The 23,735-nt window shown below is 42.1% G+C and overlaps 2 protein-coding genes across 3 annotated transcripts in view; one reads left to right on the forward strand and one right to left on the reverse strand.

Annotated features, from left to right (window-relative positions):
• LOC111851835 (hydrocephalus-inducing protein-like) overlaps nucleotides 1-13,072 on the reverse strand; it is a 32,905-nt gene extending 19,833 nt beyond the window's left edge. Inside the window, exons 1-7 of the mRNA XM_023827099.2 lie at nucleotides 12,319-13,072; nucleotides 11,933-12,063; nucleotides 10,325-10,450; nucleotides 8,107-8,226; nucleotides 7,382-7,516; nucleotides 4,829-5,028; nucleotides 170-294 (exon numbers count right to left, since the gene is read on the reverse strand). Coding sequence (XP_023682867.2) covers nucleotides 170-294; nucleotides 4,829-5,028; nucleotides 7,382-7,516; nucleotides 8,107-8,226; nucleotides 10,325-10,450; nucleotides 11,933-12,046 — 820 coding nt within the window. The 5' untranslated portion in view covers nucleotides 12,047-12,063; nucleotides 12,319-13,072. The remainder of the gene's footprint in view (nucleotides 1-169; nucleotides 295-4,828; nucleotides 5,029-7,381; nucleotides 7,517-8,106; nucleotides 8,227-10,324; nucleotides 10,451-11,932; nucleotides 12,064-12,318) is intronic.
• Nucleotides 13,008-21,022, forward strand: cmtr2 (cap methyltransferase 2). 2 transcript variants are annotated; one of them, XM_023827100.2, is made up of 2 exons: nucleotides 13,008-13,133; nucleotides 17,470-21,022. In XM_023827100.2, the coding sequence occupies exon 2, from the start codon at nucleotides 17,490-17,492 to the stop codon at nucleotides 19,797-19,799; it is 2,310 nt and encodes a 769-aa protein (XP_023682868.1). In that variant the 5' UTR covers nucleotides 13,008-13,133; nucleotides 17,470-17,489; the 3' UTR covers nucleotides 19,800-21,022. The 2 variants fall into 2 exon arrangements, with proteins under 2 accessions (XP_023682868.1, XP_023682870.1); XM_023827102.2 differs by lacking the exon at nucleotides 13,008-13,133 and adding an exon at nucleotides 13,140-13,675.
• The last annotated feature ends 2,713 nt before the right edge of the window (nucleotides 21,023-23,735 follow it).

The following is a 23,735-nucleotide window of genomic DNA, read 5'->3' on the forward strand; positions in this document are numbered from 1 at the left end:
GCTGCAATGAATCGTGATTCAGGATGAGGTTGCATGTTGCCTCGTGACATGAGCAGAACAATAATAATATTTCAAGGAAATGAGAATATTTCTGCACAAAGGGAATGTGCATTGATGCTGGAGTAAGGCTTTGCCCCTCATGTGGACCTGTGCACGTTCTGTGTGTTACCTGAGTGGTAATGCAGCCGTAGGTCCTCTGTGCAGTCCCCAGCTCTGTTGGGTAAGAAGTCCACTGTCACCTGCATGCTTTGTCCCGCCCCCAGGGTGCCGAGGGGGGGGTCCACTGAAAAAGGACTGCAAGGAAAGAGCAGAGAGCAGGAGATACACAGTGCAGGAAGCCACACTATCGTTATAGACCCACAGTTTTTGGTTTGCTCCCATTTTGCACCCAAGTTTTTCTGTAAGCAAACAAAAAGCTCATGACCTTCAAAAATGCTAAATAAAAAGTCACATTTTGTTTTTAATTTTCTGCTAATATATCTACTGCATAGGTGTGGCGTATCAAAATGTTGATTCGGCAGCATGATCATTGCATGACTTTTCCTCATTGTGGAGGCAATAAAAGGACACTGTAAAATTTGCAGTTTTTGTTCAGCAAAAGTGGGCATCCATTCCGACACTGATCAGTGGGCATCCATTCCGACTCTGATCAGCGGGCATCCATTCCGCCACTGATCAGTGGGCATCCATTCCGACACTGATCAGCGGGCATCCATTCCGACACTGATCAGTGGGCATCCATTCCGACACTGATCAGCGGGCATCCATTCCGACACTGATCAGCGGGCATCCATTCCGACACTGATCAGTGGGCATCCATTCCGACTCTGATCAGCGGGCATCCATTCCGACACTGATCAGTGGGCATCCATTCCGACACTGATCAGTGGGCATCCATTCCGACTCTGATCAGCGGGCATCCATTCCGACACTGATCAGCGGGCATCCATTCCGACACTGATCAGCGGGCATCCATTCCGACACTGATCAGTGGGCATCCATTCCGACTCTGATCAGCGGGCATCCATTCCGACACTGATCAGCGGGCATCCATTCCGACACTGATCAGCGGGCATCCATTCCGACTCTGATCAGCGGGCATCCATTCCGACACTGATCAGCGGGCATCCATTCCGACACTGATCAGTGGGCATCCATTCCGACACTGATCAGTGGGCATCCATTCCGACACTGATCAGTGGGCATCCATTCCGACTCTGATCAGCGGGCATCCATTCCGACTCTGATCAGCGGGCATCCATTCCGACACTGATCAGCGGGCATCCATTCCGACACTGATCAGCGGGCATCCATTCCGACACTGATCAGTGGGCATCCATTCCGACACTGATCAGTGGGCATCCATTCCGACTCTGATCAGCGGGCATCCATTCCGACTCTGATCAGCGGGCATCCATTCCGACTCTGATCAGTGGGCATCCATTCCGCCACTGATCAGTGGGCATCCATTCCGACACTGATCAGTGGGCATCCATTCCGACACTGATCAGTGGGCATCCATTCCGACTCTGATCAGCGGGCATCCATTCCGACACTGATCAGTGGGCATCCATTCCGACACTGATCAGCGGGCATCCATTCCGACTCTGATCAGCGGGCATCCATTCCGACACTGATCAGTGGGCATCCATTCCGACACTGATCAGCGGGCATCCATTCCGACTCTGATCAGCGGGCATCCATTCCGACACTGATCAGTGGGCATCCATTCCGACACTGATCAGCGGGCATCCATTCCACAGGCCACAATCAACAACCTCATCAACTCCTAGGACTGCTGCTCTTTTCTCTGACCCATGTTGTTTTTCCAGAGTATCTGTGACCAAGAGAGCCTAATGAATTGATTTCAGCCATCAGATTTCCATTTCTTAATTTCTTTTCAATAAAGTCATTGAAGTGCTGCTTTTATATATTTGTTTGTATATAATTCTTTTTCCCTCCAAAACAGAATATTATTCTCAGGGCTTTTTGTTTCAGTGACGATGAGTCAGTGGGCAGTACAGTCACCTCGTGCCTGCACAGTTTGGGGTCAAATCCCACCCCATTTCATGTGCGTTGGGTCTGAATGCTCTCCCTGTGCAGCGTAGGTTACCTTTGGTAGAAGTGCTGCGTGTGTGTGTGTGTGCCCTACGATGGACTGGCGTCTTGTTTAGCATGTGCCCTGTGTTGCCTAAGATATGCTTAGGGGCCCCATGACCCGGATCAGGACACGTGGTTAGTAGATGGATGGATGGTGCTATGGTGCAAAATAAATCCATTCCTAAACAAGCCAGAATTTGGTTATAACTATATGGCAGTTTCAGCAGATACTGTCAACGTGGAAGCATAAGATGATCACTCAAGTTCAATCAGTATTACACAGCACAACATGGCCAAGTAATTAATATTTTACTACGTAAGATACAGGAAATATATTCAGGACATATTCGGCAAACATTGCAGCACTGATATATTATAGATAGATATACACTCACCTAAAGGATTATTAGGAACACCATACTAATACGGTGTTTGACCCCCTTTCGCCTTCAGAACTGCCTTAATTCTACGTGGCATTGATTCAACAAGGTGCTGAAAGCATTCTTTAGAAATGTTGGCCCATATTGATAGGATAGCATCTTGCAGTTGATGGAGATTTGTGGGATGCACATCCAGGGCATGAAGCTCCCGTTCCACCACATCCCAAAGATGCTCTATTGGGTTGAGATCTGGTGACTGTGGGGGCCATTTTAGTACAGTGAACTCATTGTCATGTTCAAGAAACCAATTTGAAATAATTCGAGCTTTGTGACTTGGTGCATTATCCTGCTGGAAGTAGCCATCAGAGGATGGGTACATGGTGGTCATAAAGGGATGGACATGGTCAGAAACAATGCTCAGGTAGGCCGTGGCATTTAAACGATGCCCAATTGGCACTAAGGGGCCTAAAGTGTGCCAAGAAAACATCCCCCACACCGTTACACCACCACCACCAGCCTGCACAGTGGTAACAAGGCATGATGGATCCATGTTCTCATTCTGTTTACACCAAATTCTGACTCTACCATTTGAACGTCTCAACAGAAATCAAGACTCATCAGACCAGGCAACATTTTTCCAGTCTTCAACTGTCCAATTTTGGTGAGGTCATGCAAATTGTAGCCTCTTTTTCCTATTTGTAGTGGAGATGAGTGGTACCCGGTGGGGTCTTCTGCTGTTGTAGCCCATCCGCCTCAAGGTTGTGCGAATTGTGGCTTCACAAATGCTTTGCTGCATACCTCGGTTGTAACGAGTGGTTATTTCAGTCAAAGTTGCTCTTCTATCAGCTTAAATCAGTCGGCCCATTCTCCTCTGACCTCTAGCATCAACAAGGCATTTTTGCCCACAGGACTGCCGCATACTGGATGTTTTTCCCTTTGCACACCACTCTTTGTAAACCCTAGAAATGGTTGTGCGTGAAAATCCCAATAACTGAGCAGATTGTGAAATACTCAGACCGGCCCGTCTGGCACCAACAACCATGCCACGCTCAAAATTGCTTAAATCACCTTTCTTTCCCATTCTAACATTCAGTTTGGAGTTCAGGAGATTGTCTTGACCAGGACCACACCCCTAAATGCATTGAAGCAACTGCCATGTGATTGGTTGATTAGATAATTGCATTAATGAGATATTGAACAGGTGTTCCTAATAATCCTTTAGGTGAGTGTATATGTCAACATATATAGAATCTTTCTAACAGATTAAAAAATTCTCAGTATATTATTCATCACAGGCTAGAGGCAGGCTGGTTTGATACATCCGAAATTATTCATACAGCAAATATATAGTGAAGGTTTAGCAAATTTAGGTTTAGAATTTAGGTTGCACTAGAGAAATAGGACTTTGTGAATAACATATCTGATGTGTTATGGAAACTGACGATTCAGCCTGAAAACTCTGGGGCTTTTCTCTGACACGCTGCCCCTCCATTTAGCACGGTCAATGCAGGCTAACGAGATGGCGCAGACGGTAATGCCATTCTGATGTTGTTACGATGCTGTTAAACTCCCAGGCAGGGCTGCTGTTTAGAGTAAAGGGCTTTGCATTAATTTTTCACAGCACTTTGGAGTACAGTAGGGTTACCTGAGGCGTCCCACCAGCTGGAACCAAGTGCTATTATACACAGTGAGGCAAACATGCATGATTTTAGCTTGTGGGAGTTTTACTTACACAAAAATGTTCTGAGGGCAGACCAAAAAATGATTGCTTCAGAGAGAGAACAGATTGTAGAGGAGGCGGGACCAAGACATCTGATTGGCTGGTCCCACATCCTCTAGTTGCTTGAACTCACCTGCTCTACAATATGATTGGTTCAGAGAGTTAACCAATAAGTTTTCATTCTGCCCTCAGAACATTTTTGTGCAAGTAAAACATCATCCATTCCAGGTTAGATCTAATTTATACTCTAATCTCCATTATAGGAACCATTTTAATACAGCCCAGGATGAATCTGTTTTTATATTATATTTATTTAGCAGAAGATCCAAAGCAATGTCCATTTTTTTGAGAGAGTGGGGTGGGTGTCCCTGGAACAATTGGAATCAAACCCAGGCCTCCCACACGGGAGGCGAGAACACTACCACCGAACGGCCAACCTTAGCTATAGTGGAGATCAAACCCAGGCCTCCCACACGGGAGGCGAGAACACTACCACCGAACGGCCGACCTTAGCTATAGTGGAGATCAAACCCAGACCTCCCACACGGGAGGCGAGAACACTACCACCGAACGGCCGACCTTAGCTATAGTGGAGGTATATGTTTGTCTACCTCCAACTTGCTCTCACCTCCGTGTGCTAAGCTGGAACCTGGCCTCACACCTCCCCACATTACGCACAAGCAGGGTCCGCTGGGAGAGGCACTTCACGGGGCTGACGGGGAAGTGCAGGTGGTCTGGGAAATCCAGGATGGCCCTTGGCCCCACAGCCCGGATGGGCACCTCAAACCGCTCTCTCTCAGTCACGCATATGACGCGGTGGATGTAGTCCTGCAGAGAGAACAAGACTCTGAGGTCCAACGATAGCAGGATGGCAGCAGGCAGCGTGGTGGTGGAGGACAAGGACAAGGACCTGAAGGAGAGACTCTGCTGCTGCTCCTTTGTGCCTGGTAATTATCTTAAAATACCCTGCAGTACAAATGAGTAAAAAATATTAGGTAAAATTAGAAACTATAATACGCTAAAAATAAATCCCCTTTTGAGCAATTCAGGCAATTGCTGTCGGGAGCATAAATTCTTAACAAATAAGACAGTCCAAATTTTACCAAGCAATAAATTATGTGTCACCTGAAGAGAAAAAAAAATGAAGTTTATCCAGTTTGAACTGCATGTGGGAATAGTGAAAATCATATTCGTAAACAGTTAGACGCCGAATGGTTCAGCTATTTCCAAAGAGCTACTGTCTATATACGCTTCCATGAAAATTTATTCCATTCTTAATTCAAACCAACTTGCAATGCCTCTACTAATTATCTGAGGCAATTGTAACGGGTTGCACAGAGACAAATTGAATGAATTTGAAAAGAATACGAAATGCGCAACCCTCTAGCAGTCATCTGTTGCATCCCGGAGAGAATGATGAACCCACGTACTATTCATGGTGAGACCTGATAGCTTCCTCCAGGACTATTACAGTACAGGAAGCCAATTAAATAGGAGCTGAGAGCTATAAAGCAGAGCGTAAGATTACAAAGCCTTGTGAGAAAAACAAACAGGTTTCTCCTCATTTTTCCTTATTACCATCAAGCCGTTTGTATGAGGAACATCTCGAAGCTAAGTCACTCCACGTCACTTTCATCATACTGTACTGCAACTGCACATACTTTTACTATTGATATACCGCTCTGTTTTTATTGTCTATTTTGCAATCACTTTATCTTGATTGTTTTTATTGTTATTTTATTTTAGCGTTATTTTATTCTTTTTATACTATTTTGCTTTACTTGGCATTGCATTTGCATTACTTCCTTCAAAGAAAATCCAGAAAGCAGGTGGAAAAACACTTCACTACACAATAGTACAGCGGCTGATTGTGTGTGTTAAAATAAAACCTTGGAATTTGCAATTTCCCCATCATCGTCAAACCAGCTCACTGCATTCTATACAGTACTAAACCTGCCGGAGGCACGGGGAGGGAAAGCCCCCATCTTCCCAGGGGCACCCAAACAAAGCGATGTCATTAGCAGCCTATCCCTCTGTATTCACAGCATAGACAGTAATCTGGCAAAGAAGAGGCAGGATGGTGGCCAATGAAGGGATGGAAGTGGGCGGCGGTGGGCGTGGCCTCACGCCCGCAGTAGCTAAGCAAAGGCCAAACTGCCGCTGTGGTTATTTGGAGGAGAACTAGCAAAGAACACGGGCGGTTGGGCATTCAGTCTCAACCCATTTTTATTACAGAGAAATGAAAAAGCAGCCACAGAGACGTGACATTGTTGTCCCTGGGTCTCAAATGGTTACGGATAGATCTGCTTCAGAACGATATTTCTCACAGTATCGTGCATTAATATCTGTCTGATGCATCACACAAAAACTGAGTCAAAATTTTGTCAGAGATATTTTTATTGTGAGTTATATCATGAGAGAAAATGTAAACTCATCTACAAGATACCTTGACATTTTGATGTCATTCAGCACAGCTGACTTCCGAATACCTGTCCAGCATTTCAGAATCAATTATTTTTCCACGTGAGAGCAGCCATGTGACTTTTCTTAAGAAATGTCAACAGCCAGAGAGAACAAACAAGAATAAATGCTCCCGACACAGATGGAAGTGAACGGAGCAGCATTAACCTTCATCTCCCATCCGCTACCGCTTACAGCAGTGTTTCCCAAACCAGTCCTCGGGGACCCGCATGCAGTTCATGTTTTTGCTCCCTCCCATCTCCCAGTAGGAGCTAAAATGTGGACTGTCTGGCAGGAAGCTGGAAGGGAGCAAAAACACGGATAGTCTGTGGGTCCCAGAGGACCGGGTGGGGAAACACTGACTTACAGGGTTACATGTGGAGAGGAATCACAGTGCAGGATGTGAAGGAGTTCTTGCACACAGTGGACTGTGCAAGAGTATCATGCGACTACCCCAATACTTCTTGGCATTGACATGAATGATGTAAATATCTGTTGCTGGCGTTTTTGTTAATCTTTCTCTCTGTGTCTGTGAATTTCCACAGCAGTTTGTCTCTCTCTACTGTGCCAGTACTGGATTGTTATTTATCAAATGCATAATGTATGCTGACATAATCCAGCCAGCTACATTTGCACATCACTCTCAGGCAGGCATTGGGCAGCTGGACTGCAAGCGCGTTGTAATCTCATGTGTGACACAAAGTCACCCTCCGTGCTTTACCTTGTTCTCTTGGGGCGTGAAGAGAACAGTGAACGTGGATGCCAACCCCGGAGCGACTTTACTGCACATGTCCGCAGGGCTAATTACTTTAAAGTACAAGGATTCCTCCTCCACAACCTTCACCAAGCGCGGGATCTGAAAAGCCACAACACATACACTCTGAATCACAAACATCAGACGCATCAGAGTCAGTCTGCAGTGAAACATCATAACAAGATATGATGGCATGACTGAGCACAATGCATTTACATCAGGCCTAAGCAGATATTCCTATCACTGAAAAAGAATAACTGCACTATCAAATACCATAGGAAATCCCAAGTCTAACAGATTAGCTCTTTTGTCTTGGTAACCATCCATTAATCCAATAGTGGTCATTTAGAATAAACCCTAAATACATCCTGTGTATAGAAGATTGGTAAAAGGGACACAGATATGAGTATACAAAAGAAGACATGATGCCTCTTCGTGAGCAAGTTTCAAGGTGATAACAAGTAAATACCAGAGTTGGCAGAGTAATTGCAGAGCCCTTAACCCCCAAGCAAGCTGACACTGATGTCTAAAAAATGTACAACACTCTGGATAAAAGTTTCTGCTATATAAAATGCAAATGTAAACAATGCAGATGGGTATATGGGTCATTTGTCCGTATGGCATCATTGACTTCTACCTCTAATGAATGCATTAAGCCTGCCAAAATTTCTCCACTTTGACATCTGCCTTACCTTGTCAGTATTGCGAAGCACCAGCGGTACCTCGTACGACTCAGAAGGAGAGTAGTTTTGGAACACTATCTCTGAGGGGAAAGGCTGGAACAAAGCCTGGTCAATGTCTACAGATGAAAACTGAAAATGGGAAAAGGGAATGGAAAGGGGTAATTATAATCAGCACAAATAGTACTAACTCAGTTACTATACTGAAGTACAAATCATGAACAAATACAGTAGATAGTTCAGATAAAAGATGCGTCAAGATTCATTAAGGGTGAACAAACATCAGATCACTATTTCACATTATTCTGTACTTGTTCCTTCAGTAGTTCTTTCAGTATTTCACAAAGGTTTACAGAATTAACAGATATACAGTAGCAACAAATACAGCAACTGCTTGAGATAAAAGATGTCACGATTCATTAATGATGAACAAACATGAGATCAATATGTAACTAAGACTTAGCTTGCGGTAAATTAATACATGAGTTTAATATACTATTTGTTCCCCCTCAAGTAAAGTGTTACCTATGATAATACTGTTTCACTGCGTGTTGCATGAAGGTAAGTGTTTACTAAACCAGGGAAGCTCTGAGTTCCTTCAAAATCACTTAGACCACAGACTCAAACTGTGCCACACAAACATAAATTCTGCTCAAAAAATGACAGTCATCAGCTGTCTTTAAGTGCTTTTCACTTGATGCTGACTGACTGCCGCACCTTATAAGTGATGGAGTGTGTGTCAATATCTCTTTTAGCAGAGGGAGGTCTATGTCAAACTGTCAAGTCACTGGTCTGTGCACCATTTTTTATCAAAGATTTGATGGAAGGGACCCTTCGATTGACGATGGGATAAAAATACATATTTGCCGTGACGGCTAGGGAAAACTGCACGAGCGCGTATTGGCTTAGAAAGTTTTACTTCACTCTTGTCATTATACCCTGATGTCTGATGTAGCTATTTCACAGTTTTGCCTCTGCAGGCAATAGGACCAAGGACATCAGTCCCAACAATCACAAATAAAAGTGTGAGAATGTAGCCCCCACCCCAGCCCAACATCCCCCACCCATCACCTCCTTCTGTCCACTTCTTTCTCTCAATTTCAGGGCATGACTTTGTATTTAATTAGCTGCACTGAGCCATTCTAGTTGGCCAGGGGCTCAAAATCTATTCATGCGAATACTGCGCTATGCAGCAAAGGAAAACCCAAAACAGCTAAAGTTTATTGATTTTTTTTCGTTGCTGTTGAGAAGAGGAAGAAAATATGAATCCAGAAACAATTTAGAGGCATTCATAAAATAAGCCCCAACAAGTGCACAGGAGTCTACAAAGCGGCCTGTTCAGACTCTGTCCTAAGCCATAAAGAAAGGGAAGAGGGCAAAATAATGCAGAAAAGGGAAAACCAAGAGATACATGATCCAGATTGTTTGATCCCTAAGATTCTACATATCCGGAGTCTCTGGCCAATGCAATTACCACAGCAATCTTTGGCCTTGGCTGCTGTACTGAAGGAATAATGGCTTGAGTTTCATCTTTTCCGTAATAAATATGTTGATCGAACGGACCAATAAAAGCGTGATGAACCTACAGGACAGTGTAGAGATGGCGCATCCATTCTTTTCACTGACATTAAGGATAAGTAATGTGCCTTTTCTACTGTGTAATGCAGAAATGCCATTATGCCATTGTGAGATTATCAGCCAGGCTTATCCATTGTAACGTTAAACACTACAGTCACAATCAGGGATTTAAAGACACAGCTTCCTAGACACAAGTATTGCTCCCAAACTGTCATCCGATAAATGACTATGCCTCTGTGTCTTTATGCATTGATATAAACCAAAGCAGGATGATTTTAGGATCAGGTTGTGGTAGTTCCTGTCTTCCAATGAAGAATCCCATAAAGCAGCATTCTTATGATCTCATTGTAACATAAAATGAACACAAAGTCATATTATTTCATGGAGGACACTTTATGTAAAGGATACAGAACATGCAGATTTTATTTTCTGTTATATTTCCAGAGCGAGCAGAACAGATATCATCTTGTTTAATAACTAGCCAATATTTAAACACAAAAGGCCTAAATAAAAATCAGTACAGTTAAGTCATGCTTACTCATTGGTATTTTCCTTAAGACTAATACGGGGTGTATGTGTTATTATTGCAGGCATTTCAGTATGCGTGGGTCAGCATAATCGCCCTCTGTATAACAATACATTCTGTTCTTACCTTCTGGTGAGTGGTTTCGCTCATATCTAGGACCTCCAGAATCCGAGGCGGATGCATTGCATGTGTGTTTACCAGACGCTGCTCTGTAGATAGGGACATTTCGTGGGCAAACGCAGATGGAGTCATCTGAATCGAGAAAAGGACAACAATCAACAACCACTGAATCTAATATATCTGCAACATTACAAAGAAAATATCATCAGCACATCTAATTAAATCTCAGATTTTTAAATTACTACTGAAAAGCATACTGCAGTATGAAAATGTTTCAGAGTACTGCTCTTGCTATGGCAATAATAATTTGCAAGAAAATTACCCATAAGAATGCCAGGTATGTCTAAAATCCAAATAGACAAAGCACTTCAGCTGATTAGTTGAAGATCAGTGGACTAAAATGTTAATATGCTAAATTTTTCTTTCAATGCTGAATTCAAAACAATTAACAGTGGGAAAATATAGCTTGTTTATATTCATCAAAAAATATTTATGTATCCATATCTATTCATGAAGTATTTTATATGAGCATGTTTCAAGAATATTTCCTTTTTCATAAAAGAATACCTTCCTGAAATAGAAAAACACAGACTTGCACTTATCCTGGCATCAGAAAGAGGACAGCAAAGTGCAAACTATCCCAAAACACATAATGAACGAGATATATTTTATTTTCTCAGTTACCTTATAATTCTCACTCTTTAATAGAGTATCATTTAGGAGTCACTCTCTGATATCTTAAGCAATTTTATATTGTGTTACATTGAAATGAAAGCAAATGATTTTCAACAGAGATATGTTCATTTATACTTATTGTGTGCTTTAAAATTGAATTTCACAATGAGTTATACCAGAAGTTAAGCTTGGCATTGTTCCTTCAAACATGACAAGTATCAAAATAACAGCTTGATTGAGTGGGAAAACTTGCAAATTATTTTGCCACATCAGCCAATCAACAAACTGGAAATGCATATTTGGGGCAGTGTGCAGCTCTGCAGGTAAGGCCTCTGGGCCTGTGACCGAAAGGTTGCTGCTTCAAGTCTTTGGCAGACTAGTTATATGTCCACTGGGCCCTGAAGCGTGGGCCCATTACCCCCTGAAATGCTCCAGAGGCACCCCGGGTAAATGGCGTGACCCTGCACTTGAACCCCAAGCATCATTCTCAATGGTATGTGTCTCACAGGAGAGCATGATGGGATAAGTCAAAAGAAACATTACAATATACCTGTACTTCGCAAATGGCAAATAAAACATCAATTCATTTCAATTAAAATGTGCAGAGGCACAAGTAGTGGATTTCACAATAAGAAAGGATTCAATATAGTAGTTTCCTTATTGCATTTTTCTTGTAACCCTGTTATTTTGTTAATGATAAAACTGCCCCAAGTCTCCAGAGATGTATACAAAAAGAGCCGGGATACAGTTCATGTAAAGGAACTTTATTTTGCAACCAAAATGGCTTCGAACATAGCAAAATACATATTAATGTATATTTAAGCATAAGTATATTCAATCTTATCCTACAACGTGAAATGAAATAAACAGGAAATTGGTTAAAGAAATTCTCTTGGGCTAATTAATTCAATAATGATCTATTTAAAAAAGGAAACTTACTCTAATTTGCTGGTGCTGCTCTTCGAGTAGTTTGTGGTGGCGTGATGCCCTTACTTTGCTCATCAAGCCCTGGGACAAAACGGCGGGTGCAGGTTTGTCCATTCCGCTTAACATTTCAAATTTGTGAGCATCTGAAAATGGAATAAAACATGAAATAAATAAGCAACATAAGGTAACTTATAAAGTGCTATTTCTTTCTAACTCGAGGGCCTTTGCGATTTAATTGTGGCGTACCAATTTAGTTACCCAGAAACTGGCAAGCACGATATAATACATTTAAAAAAGATTTATCCTTAAACAAACAATGTTGCTAAATGCATACAGGTGGGTAAAGCCGGTCGACGCATACACTGTACGTCTTAAATGCTCTACTTAGCTATACTTACAGAAGTACAATCAGTCCTCCCTCCGTACATCTTTCAGAGTCTTTAGCTTGGTGGTTGCCATAGCACCGTATCTCCATGCGCTACAATAAACTGCTTTCCGATTTGTTAAATTAGTTATGGTCACTCTGATTGGATTGGACTTCAGATTGAAGGCTGGGGTAGGCATTGAGGTTTGGTATGAGTTAATATACAACCCAGGCAAATTATCGTGAAATCCCGGAAATAAGTAGCAGACATTTGTAATACTGTTATAGTGATTGGTTTATCTGTGCTAGCGGTTTTGTGTTTAATACCGATAGCACAAAAACGAAAGTATTTTGAATATTAAAAAATGAACTGGCGTTTAATTTTTCTTCCGTTACGTTTCATTCTAGTGTGCTTTTGCCACTTTGCATTCATTTCACCGTACCTGTCGTTCAGATTTTCCTGTTTTGGGTGATCAGAATTTCACCCCCTTTTGTTTTTGTTATTGTATCAATTTTCATTTTATAATATTTCTTCGTATGTTGTTTTATTACAGTATTGTTAGTACTATTATTAATTTGAACTATTATTAATTAGTACTATTATTAATTCAAATGGTTTAAATAACAATAACTAATCGGTTCCGAAATCAGCTATTAAGCTGCTACACAAAGGTGTGCCGGTGTAGTTAGCTTAACTAGCGGTTCCCCGCTGTAGGTATGAATTACAGGGCATTTGCTACCTATTTTGTTTGTTGACGTCACAGCCGTGCGCGCATTCGCGCATGCTCAGTAACTGCAGCCAAGGTGGATAACTAGTTCGTCGTGGGTTAAGGACAGTGAAATGTGAAGGTAACTATACTAACCAAATTGGATCATTCTAAGTATGTGGTGTAGCAGCATCTGAGGCAACGGACTGAGCGTGAAAAACATGGGGACCGCTCGAGTTTAACCAAGTTTTAGCCGAAGTAGGCCCAGATGAGATCCCCGTGCTCTCCTGAAGTTCATTCGCTTTTTTGGCGTTTTGTCCTCCTTTACAGACGCTCTCAAGTTGAGCTTTTATCTGAGACGTAATTCTTTATCAAAAAAGAGGATGTTCCACGGCGCTTGTTATTTTTCTGCCAGATATTACGTAATAATGTGACTGAACTGGTTTTCCATGTTAAGATTTCTATTTTACTATTGTAAGGGAGTGTGTTGTGACAAGTGCAACAAATCTATTAAATACAGCTGCGGACAGCGGTTACGCCCCTTTTCTGCTATTGTAATAAAATTTCTCCTGGGAATTTTGTTATTCTGTCATGATAAACATTTGCAGTTTTGCGGCCAAACTATATTATAAAATTAATTGGACCGCTGCTGTTTGGTTGTAGCATCTGTGGTGGCAGTTAAAGGTACGTGTTTTGTGCGATTTACCTGTCCGTTGAAAACTTTTTGTGTGGGTATCATCACTGGTAGCATTTGAGATATTTCTGTGGGTTGTCAATGGTAATATCTAAATAGGACGTTTTAATTGCTGAGATCTGGCCTGTTGGCAATATACACAAGTATGTTGTGTTACATGGTATCAAGAAGATTGATCCTGCCAGAATGCCAGTTGTAGTTAAGAATATGGACTTGTAACTTAAGGCTGTAATTCAAGTCCTGGTTGGTCCGATTACGGTGTTTAACCGCAATTTCTCCAGCCGTGTTAATCGGTTTACTTGTTAATGACCATTAATCCACTAAATGTAAATTTTACAAAATATGCTAATCCAAAACAATTTCGAGCTATACATTTTTGTATACAGTTGGGAGACTTGCTCAAAGTAGCATGCAGCTGCCAGAAGGTTTTCCACAAAATACCGTGTTATGATAATGAAATTATATTTTAATCTCTCTAAAACAGGGGTCTCCAACTCCGGTCCTGGAGAGCTACTATCCAGTAGGTTTTCTGTCCCACTTTGCTTCTGATGAGCCACACCTGGCCCTGGTATTTACCTGAGAACAGGTGCGGCTCATCAGAAGCCAGGTATGATAGAAAACCTACTGGACGGTAGCTCTCCAGGACCGGAGTTGGAGACCCCTGCTCTAAAACGTGTGCTAAATATCCACAAAACGCACCCTTACATTTTTTATTTCAATATCGAAGATTTTGAATTAAAATATAAGATCGAGGTAACAAGGATGTTCCACGGCGCTTATTTTTCTGACATATATTATTTACGTAGTAATGTTGTTTTCCCTGTAACTGAAGTTTCCATGTTAAGATTTATATTTTACGATTGTAAGAGAGTGTGTTGTGACAAGTGCAACAAATCTATTAAATAATACAGCTGCTGAAAGCTGTTATGTCCCTCTTCTACCATTGTAATAAAATTTGCGGAAATGGCTGGCTCAACTGAATCAGACTTGTACAAAGCACTGTATACTAATTAAAAATAGTACAAGCTTCCATGAAAACCAGAAATCATTCTTTTGTGCATCGTTGGCATGTTGTTTAAAAAAGAACATTTGCTTCAAGCTCAGCATAGATATAAAATCTGTAGTAGGGTTGGACTGATGGACAGTGCTATCGTCTATCATTGATGGCTGAAAGGCATACCAATGTTGAGCCAGGAAAAATCTGAAGTACCGTTACATGACAAGCCTATATATCACTATGTTTCACTGTAGACATCATCGTATGCCAATTAGGTATACATCACCCAACACTAATCTGTAGCTGTTGTAACAAGTTCTGACCCCAATGCTGAAGCGTTATAATTTCATTTTGAACCCAATCCATATTCTAATGTTTGAGTTAAACATGAGATTAAAGGGTTACTGACATATGATACTGTGCTTGATTTTGAAAGTTAAATCAGCATGTTACATGTGCTAATAGCTATTAAGGTGGTTGTGAAATTGGCCCTTTTTTTTTTTACCCAAAACCTTGTGCAAGAAATGTTATTCAGGTCTAGTAGAATGGAGGCAGACTGGTAGCTCTGAGGCTAGGGATCTATGCTAAGTGGAAGGTTGTTGGTTTGAATCTTGTAAATCCCATGAGTAATTCTCCTCCATTGGACCCTTGAGTAATGCCCTTAACTTGCAGTTGCTTCATCCTGGGTATGATGTTAAGCTACATGCGATGCAGTTCCACCCAAAATCTTGGGTGCAGTATAATCATGTTTTGTCACAGGATTACAGAGGTTATAAATTGTTGACATGTTTTTGTGATGTAAAAAATGAGTCAATGATTTCAAAAATGAAAAACATTCAATACGCTGGTTGCATGAGTGTGCACACTCTTAAATTAATGCTTTGTTGGCGCACCTTTGAACTTAATTACAGCATTCACTCTTTTTGGGTACATACCTGCCATCAATTACCCCTGATTACCCCAAGTAAAGTTCAGTTGTCCTAGTCGGAATTTCCTGACATTTACTCAGTTGCATCCTACAGCAAAAGCCATGGTTCACAGAGACAAACCATCAAAGGGATCTCATTGTCGAAAGGTTTCAGTCAGAAGAAGAGTGCAAAAACACAGTCTTCAGGAAGCTGAGAATATATGGAGCAACGGTGACCTTACCAGGAGCTGGTATATCCACCGTATGTTTATATACAGTACAGTTAGTATTAAAGTAGCATCTAATTTTTATTTAAGATTGAGTGGTGGGAAGATATTAAAAATTTTAATATTTTCAGAAGCAAGAGAGAAAATATTCCAAGCACTCAACTGGGAACAATCTGATTGACTAACATAGGGTGGGGGCTTAGATGTACCAGGGAGTCATGTGATGGACACATTTATACAGTTACCGGTTCCTTCAAAATTTAATGGTAGTTAAGTTCTTACATACATCATGTGATGCACCTGAACACATCATCAGTGACGTAACCTGGAGTCATCGGATCATTCAGGTCGTTCAACATCAGACACCCTCGACCCCGCCACAGTTGATCAGACCGCGGCGGGTGTTCAGGTAGCGAGCCCTAATCCCCATGGATCTCCTCTCCGGATCCTGAGCCATCTCGAGGCTTTCTAAGCTGCTTCGTTGATGTTCTTGATGGCCCTGCTCCTTTTATCTTCCTGTGATGCCTAGTACACTGAGGGCTCTGTGGGGTGAGTGACCCACAGATCCCCTACAGCCTGCTTCGATGGGCATACACTTGGCCTTCCATCTCTGTTCTTGGCACTGACAGCTCCATGATTATGATGTTCTTGGTGCTCTCAGAAACCAGAAAAATATCTGGCCTCAGTCTGGTTTTATGTTTCTTCTGCTTCTGAATTCAGTCTGAGCTAAGAAAGCAGTGGCGTGTGTGCAAAGTACAATGAAATTGTAACATGAAATTCTGACTTGCCTACTTTCATAAGCAGCGTTAATTTTCAGTACAGTTCCAGTATTTAGAAATCTTGGTGATAAAATTCACAGAGAGCGTGGGGTTTACGTTTCGTTAGAACATTTGTATTTGTTATTGGAAACAAAACTTGGCAAGCTTTGCCATTTTAATGACCGCTCCTTTTCAAGAACACCTAGTATGTGTTTAACGTTAAAGTTTACTGCTGCTACTTTTAGATGAGCATCTGCAGGTGCTCTCCAAGCCAAATCTAATCATTTTCATCCTTGTTTAAATCCCTCATAAATAGATGTGTTCGTGATTGATTTATTTTGGACAAGATTTTTCTTTATAAATATTGCTATATTTATTGCAAAAAAATTAGATTTTTCCAGTATCATGCAGGTGTAATACTAAGTACGAAATACTACTATGAGATATCTAGCAACATTTTAATACAACGTTCAACACAAGGTAGTAGAGCAATATGTGGCAGAGTGAAGTACCAGTACAATGTGGAGCAGTGGTTAGAATATGGAGAATGCTGCAGAAGTATTATAAAATTAGCAACGCGATGTTCAGGTACCGAGTGTACAACATTTCATGCCACAGCCTCGTGCAAACAAGTGAGACCAAAAGGAGCCGACCAAGATGGTTTTCTCACACTGTCCTGTGGTGGACATGACCTTTAATCCAGATTAATGTACACCCCACGCGCAAGAAAGAGCAGCAACACCGCTTGCGTAACGTCGCGTCATCCGTAAACGCACACATTGCACTCGTAGGTTATAAACTGCATTAAGTATAAATTTGCATTTGTTTACTGAGAATCTCTTCTGCTTATTATACGTGTACTTACTTCCCTGTCTGTTTATTATTTATGATTTAGGCATAAGGAAATCTGAGAGGATGAGTGGAGCCCAAGGACGGAGAAGGAAAATTAAAACTGGAAAATCATTGGATCTTAACTCCTTCAGTGTGGATGTTGCTGAAGAAATCAAGGAACTATTCAAAAAAAAGACCAAATACAATAAACCGCGGTCAGAGGGCTGGTGCATTCCAGATCCCAGTGAGTCATTTACGCACACCGCCCAGCAACATGGCTGCTTGCAAGCTCTGAAGAATTCCTTAAATGCTGTCAAGAACCAGCTAAGTGACAAAAACCTGGAGGTGTGGCACCAGCACACGTCCTTCACCAATAGAGCTGGTAAGATAATAGCCCAGGTACGTGTCACTGCTAATGCAGAAATCTGCACCCAGGCGTGGTGCAAGTTTTATGAGATCTTGTGCAATTTTCATCCGATCCCTGACAAGGTCCTACAGTGTGGGGAGCTGAATTCCGTGCACCTCTGTGAAGCTCCGGGCGCTTTCATTGCCAGTCTTAACCACTACCTGAAAACCAGCTCCTCTTTCTGTGACTGGCAATGGATCGCCAACACCCTGAACCCTTATCACGAAGGCAATTCCACTAGCACCATGATTACAGATGATCGCTTGATTATCAACACGCTACCCTGGTGGTTTTTTGGTAGTGATAATACTGGAGATATAATGCTGCAGAAGCATCTGCTTGAGCTGCAGCATTTGACCAGAAACATGTCCACCATTGATCTGGTCACGGCAGATGGAAGCTTTGACTGTCAGGGAAGCCCAGATGAGCAGGAAGCTGTGGTGGCCCCACTGCACTACTGTGAGACGGTAGCTGCGCTGCTTCTGCTTGGAGAGGGAGGCTCGTTTGTCCTAAAGATGTTCACGCTCTATGAACACTCTTCTGTCTGCTTGCTCTACTTACTGAATTGTTGCTTCCGCGAGGTTAATGTTTTCAAGCCAGCCACCAGCAAGGCTGGCAACTCAGAGGTTTACGTCGTCTGCTTGGACTACTGCAACAAAGAAGCTGTGAGACCCTTGCTGTCTAAAATGATCCGGAATTTCGGCCCTGATATCACCAGCCTGGGAGCGCTCTTCCCCCACACTCTCATTCCAGAGTCTTTCCTCACACAGCATGAAAATGTCTGCAAGTACTTTCATAAGCACCAGGTTCAAACGATTAAGGAAAACCTGCAATTGTTCCAAGCTATGAGTGCCAAACAGCAACAGAGACTGGAACAATTGAGAGACTGCGCGGTGGAGTTTTACCTCTGTCAGTTTCGAGTGCAGTACCTCCAGCGAAGCAAGTGGATCTCAAAAAATATAATCCCAGGCTGTGCTGTGAATTGCAAACTTTTTGGTCCTAGAAAGCAGGCGGCATCCTTTAATGAAAGGAAAGAACAGCAGTCCATGACTTGGAGGGAGAAGGTTCTAAAGGGCTGTTACAGGGAGGAGGCTGAAGAACACGCCTTGCAGGGAATGGGAACAGACTGTGTGCTTGAAGGACCAGCAAGAGACTGTGACATGAATAATTGGTACATCTTGGTCGGTCCACAGTTGACTACAATCAAGAGCACCCCCTTTTGTGACTTGGAACTGCTGAGCCATTTAAACGAAGCTCTGGAGCAGTCAGAGTTGGGAAAGTGTGGATCTGCGGGGCCGCTTGTACGACCTTGCAGCTCTTGCACGGCTCTAATGCCTTCCTCCATCCTTTCTGAGGTGCTGGAATGCAGTCAGCCGGACAATAGCGCGTGTAGGCAGGGGTGTCGGTGTGTGGTTGTGGGGAGCTCATCCTTGCTTAGCCATGTACCAGAGATGGACAAGACATTAGTGAAGATCACGCTGGAGCCCCCTTGCCGCACATTGCATCAGAGAACACTCCATGATGGTGAACCACGATATCAGCATGCATTTCTTACCCGCATTTTGCTTGCGCTCCAAAGGCTTCAAGCGGGGGGATCCTTAGTGCTGCCTATCCTCTCTGCCTTCACACGGGTCACAGCAGGGCTGGTCCTTGCCTTGCATCAGTGCTTCCGCTCTGTCACGTTCAGGTGCCCCATATCCTCTGATGCCCTGGGCCCTGTTGCCATGCTGCTGTGCATTGACTACCAACAACAGCCCAACGGTCAACTACTGACCTTCCTGGAAGACATGCAGTGCCAGATGTCCACTTTCCAAGAGCCTGACAGCCAGGCATCCCAGATCCTGCAGTTTGTGCCAATGGAGGTTCTTCTAAAAGGGGCACTGCCAGAGTTTCTGTGGAACATGAACACGACCATTGCAAGATATAAGCTGCACCTGCTGATGGAGGCTGAGCAGAGGTTGCTGATGCAAAAGAGCCAGATCCAGTGACTGATGTTAGCACCTGAAACTTTGTATTGGCGCTCAGTCAAGATTAATCATGTTTACCATAAATGGCAGTTTGCCTGCTATGCGGAAAAATAGAAATATATTTTGAATTATGAGTCCTTTATATACGTGACTGGAGGAAATTTGTCTTTGTAAAATTGACTGTTTTTAAAAAAACAGTCTTCTTTTGTATGGTGCATTTTTATTTGAGACTTCTCAGTTCTCACTGTTGTTTGGAATGCCAAACCTTACTACTGAATACAGACGAAATGTGATTTATGTTGTTACAGGTCATTGGGGAGGGTGAGTTCTATTTCTTTTCTTTTGAGACGTAAATACCAAAAAACGACCAAAAAAGTGGTTCAAAAGTCAAATACCATCATTTGAAAACAGTGGATGCCTCATTTTGTCTGTGTTATTAGGTCGAATTCATATATATATACATGCATTTACAGTTTTTTTTTTTTTTTTTTTTTTTTATTTTAACAAATCCAATTTTGTCTTTGAAAGGTTTTTCATTTGAAATCTAGATTTATTTACTATTTTTATTTATTTACTTTACCTATTTTATGCAACAGTCTAAGATGGGATTAAATAGTTACATATGTTTTCATGTTTTTTTTAATGACAGTTGATCTGAAGGTTTTATTTTATGAGAAATGTCTAACAAGCAGTGAAATATACAAGCGCTGTCGTGTGTGTGTTTTTGTTCTATCGAGTTTAAGTAAATGAATGTTTAACTTAAACTGGAAGATTAACACGTGAAGTGAATGGCAGGGGAAAGGTAGCTATTCTCTATGACATTTAAAGTACGTAATATCAGTTATTGGCAGGTAGTGAGCTCTTGCTTCAGAATTTTTCACCTTTTTGTTTCCTGCCTGTTGGTTCAAAGATTAAGGATTTGATAGAAACAAAGAAATGCAAGCATTTTGATGAGCAAGTACGTGTATTGGCAAGGTGGATTGCATCATGAAGTGCAGCGTGGAATTGGTTTTGACAATTGGTTGTGAGAGAGGCCTGGAACATTCCACTGCTGTAGAGGCATACAGTATGGGATCAGCCTTATTAAACGTTAAATAATACATGCATAAACAGGCTCATTGTGTTCAGAAAAAAAAGAAAGTTATGGGTGAATTTCAGTTGATTATATTAAAAGTGAAGCAGTGTTTTGGTTCTTTATAGCTTTTTTGTTTGCCATTTGCAAATAAAATATGCAAGTAAAACTTGGTGATGGTTATTTTTCTAATGTAACTTCAACTGAGGTGTTCAGTCTGTCAATTTATTTATTGTGCATATTTATCCCTTTGTCTGCTTGCAGCGAATCCTTATACAGTATCAGTATTGAGGCATGAAACCTTCATGGACGTGGAACTCTTGATATATGAACCTGTAAGAATGGTATTCATTCAGTCTTTTGAACATTGATGTAAATTAGTAGTGAAGGGAGAATCGAGGCTTCCAAGCACGTAGTGGGGAGAGCTGTCATTAGCTATCGGTTGATGCATGATTGGTTGATAATGATGTAATGGTACAAACAACATAAGCAAGGAGAAGCGTGATAAACCAGCTAGTGGTTAGGAATAGAGTACAAGTTCTTCATATCGACCCCAGACTCTCTCTCTGGTTTCATTTCCTTTTCCTTAAGTCCTGTTTCCATTTAAAGATTTTTAAAGACCCACTTGAAGATCTGCCATAACAAGCAATTTGCACATGCACACTATGCAAGTGAAGTTCCAGTAAGAACAGATTAAAAGCTATTCCCACTAAAATTTAACGTTACTGGCTGTGGGTTTGGGTCCTAGAGCTTGCTTCTTTTTTTTTTTTTGCATGTTCAAAAAAAGACTATAAAAATAACTGAAAACCTAAAAATGTTGAATTTATGGAAGGAGGGTGGTGTGTTTTCGGTAATTAGCCAAAATAATATACATTTAAGTACCAATGAGGACACTTTTAATGTGTGACATCATTTGGTTTAGTTGAAAACTACTTTGTAAATGTCTTCAATATTTGCATTGTGTTCTAATCAACATCACAGTTGCCTGACATTAATTCCCCTGGCACATTCTCACATAGGTAGAGCAACAAGACCGTTTGGTAAGTATTCCATCTGCCATCTCTTCTGTCCCGCGCTACCGCTAAGCTCCAGGAGGAGGTGCTCATACTAATTGAAGGTTCTCCACACCAGTTGAATCCTTGATACCACTAACCGTTAAGACCCATAAGCCCCTTGGACATATTACCAGCTGGTGATGCATATCTCCGTCCCCCAAGCCGTGTCTTATGTGCCGTTCCTCTAGGGCCTGTTGGGCCGCAGAAAAAGCCCCACACTCTGTGCGGAACGCGGCCCACACAGGAGTGGATAACAAGTCAGCAGAGCAGTTTGGGAGTCAAACTGTATTGGCTTCAGGATTAGCGCCATCTTAGAAACGCCCCTCAGCAAAAGATTTGTTATTGGGGACCATGAAGGAGTGACAGAGCTGTGAATGAGATGCTGTTTGGCACCTCGCAAGATTCCAGGCTTCACACAATCACTAATAATTGCTGGGAAAAGAACATTTGAAACGATGGCAACTTGAGAATGCACAGTGCTTTTGGTAACTAGCACATGTGTGTCTAATGATAGACTGGCATCCCGTCCAAGGCAAGGTTATTATCGTCAACGAAAACGAACGAAATAACGAAAATTAGAATTGAAAAAACATTTTCGTTAACTGAAATAAATAAAAACGACAATTAAAAGAAAAAATAACTAACTATAACTGTATTGTGCGTTGACAAAACTAACTAAAACGTACTGAAATTATAGATGAAATGTCCTTCGTTTTCGTCTTTGTCAATTTATTTATAAGTCGATTTATTTCGCTCTAGCAGTTTTACGTGAGCTGGCGGCACTGTACGGCACCTCTCTCACCGCGTTACCTGGAAAAATGGCGACGACAAAAGTTGGGAGAAGGCGGCAGAGTCCTATCTGGAATTTCTTTGACTATGACAGCGAGACAGATAAGAGCAGGTGCATTGTAGAAACAGGTGACAAAATATGTGGGATACTTCTCAAGGGAAAAACCCCCACAAATCTGAAAGTCCACTTGAGAAGCTCGCGTAAGACGCCTAATCGCGAGTACCTTGACCAAGTAGCCTCTCTGATTAGCTCCCCCGAAAGAGAAGCAACATCCCGGCCAGGTAGCACCGGGAAGAAGGAGACAACCATAATGGACTGCTTTCACCGACGACCAAACAGCTGCTGGTTAGTAAATACGCAGGAACACCACAAGACTTCATTTCCTTTTTGTTTACAATATTGGACATATGGTTAACATAGAAAAGCAAAGCACATCAGCATCAAGCCCCCGGGGAAGACCCAGGACACACTGGAGAGACTACATGTCTCAGCTGGGCTGGGAACACCTCGGGATTTCCCCAGAGGAGCTGGAGGAAGTGGCCGGAGAGAGGGAAGTCTGGGTTTCCATGCTGAGACAATTCTGTTGTGCAATGGTTTTTGAGTTTGTTAATGTTTTTCTCAGATTGAGCTCCCTGAGACTCCTGGCTGTCAAGAAATGTCACTACCTGTATCCAACATCAGAAGCAGTATCACACACATTTTGCACTTAAGCTGCTATCTTATAGACCAGGGGTCTCCAACTCCGGTCCTGAAGAGCTACTATCCAGTAGGTTTTCTGTCCCACTGGGCTTCTGATGGGCCACACCTGTTCCTGGTATTTACCTGAGAACAGGTGTGGCTCATCAGAAGCCGGGTATGATAGAAAACCTACTGGACGGTAGCTCTCCTGGACTGGAGTTGGAGACCCCTGTTGTAGACTGTTGGTTGTTGTGGATGGTTGGTTGTTCAAAAGTAACTGAATACACTTTTTGAAATGGTTTCCTTTGTTGAGTTTTATTACACAATACTTACTGATCTTTTTGAATCCTGCACCTGACAAA

This window comes from Paramormyrops kingsleyae, chromosome 13, assembly GCF_048594095.1.
Source record: "Paramormyrops kingsleyae isolate MSU_618 chromosome 13, PKINGS_0.4, whole genome shotgun sequence".
Classification (NCBI taxonomy): domain Eukaryota; kingdom Metazoa; phylum Chordata; class Actinopteri; order Osteoglossiformes; family Mormyridae; genus Paramormyrops; species Paramormyrops kingsleyae.